Source organism: Meriones unguiculatus, chromosome 15 (assembly GCF_030254825.1).
Source record: "Meriones unguiculatus strain TT.TT164.6M chromosome 15, Bangor_MerUng_6.1, whole genome shotgun sequence".
Lineage (NCBI taxonomy): Eukaryota > Metazoa > Chordata > Mammalia > Rodentia > Muridae > Meriones > Meriones unguiculatus.
In genome coordinates, this window is record NC_083362.1 from 69,209,669 (window position 1) to 69,218,555 (window position 8,887).

The following is an 8,887-nucleotide window of genomic DNA, read 5'->3' on the forward strand; positions in this document are numbered from 1 at the left end:
TAAAAAAATAATAAAAATTTTAACGTGCTTATTTTGTATGTGCATCTGTGTGGGTGCCCGCCCTTGTGCATGCATGTCCTGGCACAAGTCAGGGGACGATTTATAGAAGTCAGTTCTGTTCTTCCACTGTGTGAATTCTTAGGACCAATCTCAGGTAAAATTAGGCTTGTCAGCAAGCACCTTAACTCACTGAGTTACTCCCCTGGCCTACTAAAAAAGTAGATAATTTCAAATTGGATTATTTATTTAACTGCTGAAGTTGTCCACATATTCTGGATACAAATGACATTTCTTACCACATATTTAATTTGTAATATTTGCTTCCTTTTGGTGGTGGTCTTTTTATATTTATTTACTTATTTTTGTATTATCCGTTTGAAATGTGTTGAACATTTTTAGTTTTAGTTTTTCTTTTTTCTTTTTTTTTTTTTTGTAAAGAATTAAAACCCCTTTAGGTATAGAGTGACGGCTTTTCTTGTAACGTTCATGCATGTGTACATTACATCTTGCTTGTATTCATTCCCTACTGTTCCCTCCTTCTTCCTCCTTCTTGCTGGCTTTAACATAGTTAACTTTATTTCTTTTTTTATCCCATTTCTTTTAATGCCAGATCTAAAAAGCCAGTGCCTAATCCATGGTCAGGAAAATTAACTTCTGTGTTTACCTCTAGGAGTTTTAAAGTTTAAAATTATGTTTATGCCTTGACTCATTTTGAGGTATTTTGTACGTGTTGCGAGTCTCACATCATTTTTTTTTTCCCGTGAGTATCTAGCACTATTTACTGAGAAGACTTTCTTTTGCCAATTGCCATTGTCACAGTTAAGCAAACATCAGTAGTTCAAAACTAGGGGCTTAACTCCAGTTTCAGGCCTTTGCCACTGACCAAAATTGCCCTTGGACCAGCCCCATTTCTCAGTTACTGTTGCGGCTTCGCAGTAAGGGTTGGTGTCAGAAGCTGTGACTCGTCCCATGTAGTCTGGTCCTTTTCAAGATCATGTGGTCTGTTCAGGATCCCTTTAAATTCCCTATTATTTTAAACCACTTTTAAAATATGTCTATGAAGAATCTAGCTCGGCTTAAATAGGAACTGTGCTGAATCTGCAGATACATTTAGTGAATATGGCCGTCTTAATAGCAGTAAGTCTTGTGGAAATGAAGTACCTTTCCATTTATGTAGCTTTCTTAATTGTTTAATGATTTTTGTTTAGTTTTTAGTATTTTTTTATTTATGTCAAATTAAAAAGATATTTTTTTGTGCATATGTCACTGTGTGTGTGCATTTGTTCACGGGTCAGAGGACAAATTTCAGGAATGGTTTTCTACTTTCACTCTGTGAGTTCTGGGATCAAACACAGGAAGTCTGGCTCAGGGGAAAATGCCTTTTTCTGCTGAGCCATCTCCCTGGTCCTTTCTTTTCTCAAATTTATGCTATTATATTCTTTTTAATTTCAAAGTGCTGATATTATAGGCATATACCACCAGCAGCAGCTCATATTTTATTTTTTGATGGCATTGTAAAATTGTCTTTTTAGTTGTGTTTTCAGAATATTCACTGACGGTGTTTAGACATACAATTGATTTTGTATAGTGAGCTTGAATCTTGGACCTCAATAAATTTGCTTATCAGTTTTAATCACAGTAGATGATTTTTTCTTCCTCCCCCCCTTTTTTTTTTACTAAATATACCAGAATTTAATAATATCAACAGACTTGTAATAGAAAAAAACCCACTGTGCTCGACTATAATTTACATTGGAATATTTGACTCAAGAATCAAATCAAAGAGCTTTAAACACTCTAATCCCAAAGTATATCATCCTCGAGGATTTTGAAGAGAATTTGGCATGTAAAAGCTTACCTTATCTGCACATTAATACAATGTCTAGTTCCCTTAACATCTGGGTGCCTCCATCCTTCCCTGTTTCACGCTTGATCACTTTTGCTTGCACTTCCAGTACAGTGCTAAACATAACTGGTGACAGCAGACATCCTTGTCCTGTCCATGCCCTCAGGATCAAGTTTTAAGCCTTTCACCCATAAGCGTGACATTAACGCTGGTTTTTTTTTTACAGATCAGCCTTATCAGATGGAGGAATTTCTCTAAGGCTCCAAGACCATCATTCAGTTCTATACCCTCTGGAGTTGCCAATGTTCTAATTGGCTGGTATAATAAATCCCACGTAAGTGTGAGGTATGAGCCTTTTATAGAAGTGGTCAGAGTCAGTGTGCTGGTGTGTTGATGCAGACTTTCGTGTCTGCTCCTTTGTAAAAGCTTCAAAAAAGATTTAGCTTCTTCTTGTCCCTGTGAGGCCAAGGGAGGGCATCAGATTCCCCTGTGGATGGAGGCAGAGATGAGCTGCCTACCTTGGGTGTTGGAAAATGAGATAGGGCCCTCAGCAAGGCAGTGCAAGCTTTCAATGTCTGACTCATCTCCCCATGAGAGACGCTGACCTGCAGTTTTCTTTCCTCATGAGGGCTTTCGCTCATTTTATTATCGTCAGTCAACACCGTACTCACAGAACGAGTTGTAAATTTTCTGTCCTGACTTTTTGTTAAAGCTGTGGAAGGCTGACAGAACTTACCAGTGAAACCATTTGGTCCTGGAGTTTTCCTTGTGAAGACAAACTATATTTACTAATGTGATACCTTATTTAAATCTATTCCAGTTCTAAATGAGTTTTACTATGTGTTCCTTTTATTCGTGTTATTATGCTTGATTGACACACAGTTGCCTACAGCTTTCCCTTTTAATTCTGATTGCCTTAATGTCAGTAGTGATGTGCTCTCGTTCATGAGGGAGTTTTCTTTTCTATCATTCCAGCTATCATAACTAAAGCCCACTAATGCTGACCATGACTGAAAATAAGGTTGTGTCCCATCTATTTCCTCTAGTGCTTTTCGCTCCTGTGCCACACTTACTCTGCTCTGGTCAGTACCGTTTCCTCCCTTTGATTGCTTTGGGTTTGGATTGCTCTCCTTTTCCAGGTGCCTTGAAGTGGAGGGGAAGGTCACTAACTGGACATTTTTCTTAGTTTTAATGGAGGTGTTGCAGCTGTGGGCTCCCCTCTGAGTACGGTTCCTATAGCCTCCCCTGAGTTTTGGAATGCTGTATTTTGTTTTTCACTCATCTCTTGGTATTTTTCTACTTCCAGTAATTTTTTTGACATGTTGGTAATTTAGGAATATGTCAATCAATGTTTATACACTCATGAATCCCCAAGTCCCTTCCTCTTATTGATTGGTGGTTTAATTTCATCGTATTTTAAAACATAGTCTGTGTTATTTAAGCACCTTTGAAATTTATTTGGACTTTTTCAGTGATCTACCTCATAGTGTATCTAGGAGGATCTTTCATCTGTGGTGGAGAGGAAGGGCTGTTTTATTTCTGGGTAGAATGTTCTGGAGATGTCTGTCATCTAGTCAGCTTAGAGCGCTGTTTGAGTTCGCTATTTTGGGGGATGGATCCTCAGCCCACTTTTCCTGATAACTGAAGACAAGAGTGGAATGGAATCTTCACTTTATTGTATTATTGAATTTTCTCGCCTCTCTTCAGCTTTTGCAAATTTCTGCTTCATGTATTTAGTGGCACAATTGCTTGATGTTATATGTTAATAATGTTCACACACCACACACACACACACACACACACACACACACTCCTATGTTCCTGAATGGATAGATTCTTTAACAGTCCAAGTATCTCTCCTTCTCTGGAGCAGCATCCATTTGTTTTATGTAAAACCTATCATGTCTAATACAGCTAATACAGTGCTAGCAAACTACAATTGTCTTTTATTTCTTTTTTTTTTTTTTTTTTTTTTTTTTTGGTTCTCTTACTTCCACCCAATTTTGCCTGGTATACAGTTAAACAGTTCTTATCATACACTGGGATTCTAATACATCATCATCATCATCATCATCATCATCACCACCATTTTTGTATTGTTTTTTTCTGACAGTGATAGTTTTCTTCCTTCCCTTAGGCTCTGTATTAAGTACATCAAAACACAGAACAAAAGGCAGGTTGAGGGAATTTTCTGGGCTGCAGTATTGCTAGAAGTTCTAGAAATATGAGTGATTCTCCGAGTAGTTCCTATAAAACTGAGATGAAGCTGCTGCTTGGGGCTGGTAGTGAGGCTGGTATTTTCCATAATGGTTTGGGACACGTCAGTCATGTTGTTTTACTGCCTGTGTGGATGTCGGTCTAGAAATCCAGAATCTTTTGTGACAGCTGAATATCAGCCATGCCATCACAGGCATGTGCAGCAGCCTGCTTGGCATCCCTCCTGCTCTTTCCCCTCTAGGGATGGCTGTGGGAAGGAAACCGGTGGAACAATAGGAGTAAGAAATGTTGCCATTCAGAGGCTGTTCCCTTCTTTCACATAGAGGAAAAAGAGAGACAGAGAGATCAAGCTAAACCTGGACAGGTGCCATTTCTAGGCCACTAGTCTGAGCTGCATTTCTTCTTCCTACATCCAGAGGAATTAACACAATCCGCTCCTCCCTGGCCCTCCCCAGCCCCCACCTGACCTTCACACCTTCCCAACAGTAGGGAAAGGCAGGAAGTTTTCCTGTGGGTTTTCTTTGTGATGACATGATGAGGCAGATTAATCAATGGGGAAAACCCCTGGTGAGAACACGCCTCCTTGTGTACATTCCCAATTTTTTGCTATAAGTAGGTCTGCTGCTGGAGCAGAAGGGCACTCACAGAGCACTGGGAAGGCAGCACTGAGCAGACCATCCCTGGAGCTGAGAATGTCCCGCAGTGTCAAGCCTCTGCTCTTCCTTGCTTTGGCATGTGTGCTGCTCGCTCACCTCTGCAGCCAGTCAGAAGGTAAGTGTGGCCCCTTTCTGCTGGCACAGGAGGGGAGAGGGCTTCTCTGTCCCCTAGGTCTTATCTAGGGGTTCCCTGTAGACAGCAGCCTGATAAAGAGTATATAAAAAGACTGGTTGGCTCACAGGTAAGAAAAGGAAGACTTGATGCTAGCAATCAGGTTCTCTTCTCTGCTGTCAATCCTAGCAGACGTGGAGAGTGATGGGCTTTCAGAGACACCTGAACTTCAGGACAAGGCCCATGCACCATTCTGGGAGTGATGTGCCAGAGTGTGACATTTCAGGATATATGGTCGTTCAGAAATGTGTAGGATATTTCACTTCCAACCCTTCTCCCCCACTTTTTTTTAACCTTCCAACTAAGTAACGTTAGAGAATCTCATAACGTTAGTGAACTTCATATCTTACTCTTAAGCTTTCTGCTGTGACACTTGACCTCAGTGTCTCTGTGAGGCCCAAAGGACATTGTTCTCCAACTTTGAGATAACATTTATCCAGTCCCTTAGCAGGTTACACTTTAACTTTGAGGAGTGCCCAAATATTGCTTTATGATATCACTATCTGCAACAGGTGCATGCCTGGGAACACGTGGTAAACTTTTTGAACAGGATTTAGGCTCCACCAGTCAACCCAGCAGTTTTAGAATGCTTTGGCATGACTCCTAATAGCTACATTTTCCTCTGTAAAATTTTTTTCATGGCTCCTAGAAAATCACATTTTCTTTGTAATTTCACTCCTGCCTACTCAGTCACCAGAGGACAGATTGAAATTTGTCCTCCCCCTCTGTTCTGAATAGGAAAGGCCTCTCTATAATGAACTTGTGTTTTTAAATGATGGTGGCAGAGATGAGCAGCTATGTTCTTGAGTGGTTACAGCAAACTGAGACGAAATAGTTGAATTTCTTATTGATGATGGAGGGAAGCCATGGGCTTGTAAGCTAAGAGAGTGGAGCCAAAACATCACAGCACGCCACTTTTAAAAATGATAACCGGGATCTGTGTTAAGTTGGACCTCAAAGACCCCAACTAGGCTTCAAAGACAGGAAAATCCATTCCTGTGGACTCAATACGTTTTATTTTTCTTTTAGCAGCAAGCAACTTCGACTGCTGCCTTCGGTACACGCAGCAGGTTCTTCCTTACAGAGCTATCGTGGGTTTCACAAGACAGACGGCCGACGAGGCTTGCGACATTGATGCCATCATGTAAGCCATTCACCAGCTTTAACTCAGTTACGGCAGGAACAAGCGCCTTTATTTCATATGCACTTCAAAAGTTTAAGGAGGACCAAAGTAAATCAGGAGCTTAGCTTTTAGTGTTCAAAAAAGGTAAACTTTTCAGAGGGCAGAAGTCCCTTTCCAGGATAAATTTGTTGACTTTGATACATGGAGGACATCTTTGAAATGAGCATTTTCTACTAGAAAATGGGGCAAATTGTAATATTACTTAAAATATTCATGGTTCATTTCGGGTGTTGTATTTTGGAACAATACAAGCTACTAACTATATACATATATGTGTTGAGCCTCCATGGGAAGCAACAATGAATGACAAGTCTGGGATCTTATCTTCTGCAATTGTACAGTTGTCTGTTACAATTTAGGAACAGTCAAAAGGAGTCCCTTCATTCCTTCTACCAGAAATTATTATAAGCATTTTCCTATCCTTTCATCTCTGTATCCAAAGGTTTAGTGCATAGGATATTCAAGTAGTGTATAAAGCTTCCACTGCATGGTCTGTGAAAAAACAAACAAACAAACAAACAAACAAATGCATTCAAAAGCTTAATGGATGCAAATCAAAATTTTAATTTTTGATTTTCAGCTTTCACATGAAAAAGAAATTTTCTGTGTGTGCCGATCCAAAGCAGAGCTGGGTGAAAAAGGCTGTGCACCTCCTCAGGTATGGACCACTGAAGGGCAAGCAGGTTCTCTCCAAATGATGGGGAAAAGAAGGGTGCAGAGGGTAGGTTGCAACCTGTTGGAGTTCTTCAGTTTGGTGACATCGAATTTTAGAAGGGGAAATTTGACGTAGCTCTTGCACGCATAGGATGCATTTCTACTTATATGTCAATTCCATTGTCATGTTTATTATTTTAACTTAATGACTTGTCTCATATGATGCATTAGATTTCCCTTTGCATCTGATAGTCACTAGCTGCTTGACTCTCCTTGCGAAGACGCTTCCTCTTTATATCATTTATAGATCTCCTGACAAGTTGGTTTCTAAACCCAGAAAAATAAACTTAGCTAAAAAGAGTCCAATGATTCTGGTTTATATCAATTTAATGTAGAGTTTTATCAATAGATGGTACCTATTGCACCATAGAAACTTAGAACTTAGAAACATAGAAACCCTAGATCAGTGTTCATATCCTGTTCCTGTCATGAAGTAGCTTAGCTGTGTTGGGAGAGATCACCCTTTGTCAGACTCAAATTCCTCTTTTCATATTGAGATGAGATTGAAGGGATGTGAAGCAACCTTTAGGTCCCAAAGCCGCTCTTATCATCCAGCTCTCCATTCACAGTCTGCACTTTTCCTCTTTTATTACAGCCTAAAAGTCAAGAGGATGTAAACACAGATTCTTTCCTGGGATGGAATTGGACACAGCCCGGGGAGGAAGTGATCACGGCTGGGGATGGAGGCTTCACCCGCACGTCACTGAGCAGACCTGATTTGTGTCCCACTGGACTTGTCCAATGGATGAAGTTGATTCATATTGCATCATATCGTGTCTTGTTTAAGCTCATGTTAGAGTTAAGTTGTATTTCATGTTATTTATAGATATGGGTTTTCTATGTTTAGCTATTTAATGTCAAATTCCCACATTCTATGAGGGGGGCTTAGTGTAAGTAATATTACACTTAAGGGAATAAGATTATATAAACCTTCTTGTGAGCAATAAGCTATTGTAAAAATTATTTAATTTTCTTCTGTGTATTTAATTGTCTCTCAAATTGATGTAAGTACCTTATAAAGCAGAAAAGAACTATGAAAATATATTGAAAATAAAAGGACTGAAAATTTACCTATTGATGGAGTCACATATTATTTATTGAGATGAATATTGAAGACATCTAATGGCACAATATACATAAATATTTTCTGAAAAATGTGTGTCTTCATTCATTTCTGCCTGGCTTTCCCTTTTACTTCTCCTCCTCATGGCCTGAGCTTTATCTATATGGATTACAACAAAAAAATTGCAGTTTTATAATTGGAAGTCATTCCCTCCAAATTATGGTGCTATATTTGAGGCCCATAGTCCAATGTTGATTGATATAATCATAAATAAGTAGGACTTTGTGGCTGTAGAAAAACAACAACCATTTAGAAAATACTTGGAGAAGTCATTTGGCTCATCTTTCTATCAGCTACTCTTCATTTCAGCTAGGAATGTTTCTCTACATTAAAGAGAAACAATTTCAGCAGTTTTCCAAAGGAAAGTAACTACTCAGGATGGTCTCAGACAGAGATGCCTTAGTAGCTAGAGGAAAGACTGAAGATGATTAAAGCTAGAGAGAATCTAGTAGCAAGATTCTGAAAGAATGGTATCATTCACTGTGAGCCTCCACATGGCCTGCCTCTGTTTCTAAAGAACACTAAGGATGCTTGAAGGCAGTCATGCTGATGCAATGAAGCAAATTATACACACACACTTGCAGTGCAGGCCAGAGGTGGGTCATTTGATGAAATGCCAAAAAAGTAAATGGCCCAGTAATGCCCTGAAGACATCTCGGTGCTCAGGAATATAACCTTGAGTCATCAGGGAAAGTATGCCTAACATCCCATTCATTGGTTCAGTCAGCCCAGGGTTAGTCTCATTATGTGCCAAAGACTGTGTCAAGTGCTAGAGAGATGAGATCACGCAAGAGTGGGTAACTTGCTCATAGTTAATGAGGGTTAAGTCATGTGGGGAGAGACGACAAGCAGCCTGGTTATTACAATGCCTGGTGGCAAGCACTTTACTATAGTCAGTCATAGGGTATACCTGTACATCATTGGGGAGGGCTTCCAGGAGAACAGGATATTTAGGTTAGCCATATTAAGCAGCTAA

At 39.7% G+C, this 8,887-nt stretch overlaps 1 protein-coding gene across 2 annotated transcripts; it reads left to right on the forward strand.

Annotated features, from left to right (window-relative positions):
- The first annotated feature begins 4,700 nt into the window (after window positions 1–4,700).
- Ccl20 (C-C motif chemokine ligand 20) lies at window positions 4,701–7,858 on the forward strand. 2 transcript variants are annotated; one of them, XM_021657582.2, is made up of 4 exons: window positions 4,701–4,834; window positions 5,921–6,035; window positions 6,655–6,732; window positions 7,384–7,858. In XM_021657582.2, the coding sequence occupies exons 1-4, from the start codon at window positions 4,756–4,758 to the stop codon at window positions 7,403–7,405; spliced, it is 294 nt and encodes a 97-aa protein (XP_021513257.1). In that variant the 5' UTR covers window positions 4,701–4,755; the 3' UTR covers window positions 7,406–7,858. The 2 variants fall into 2 exon arrangements, with proteins under 2 accessions (XP_021513257.1, XP_021513258.1); XM_021657583.2 differs by having other exon boundaries at window positions 5,924–6,035.
- Window positions 7,859–8,887: the final 1,029 nt, after the last annotated feature.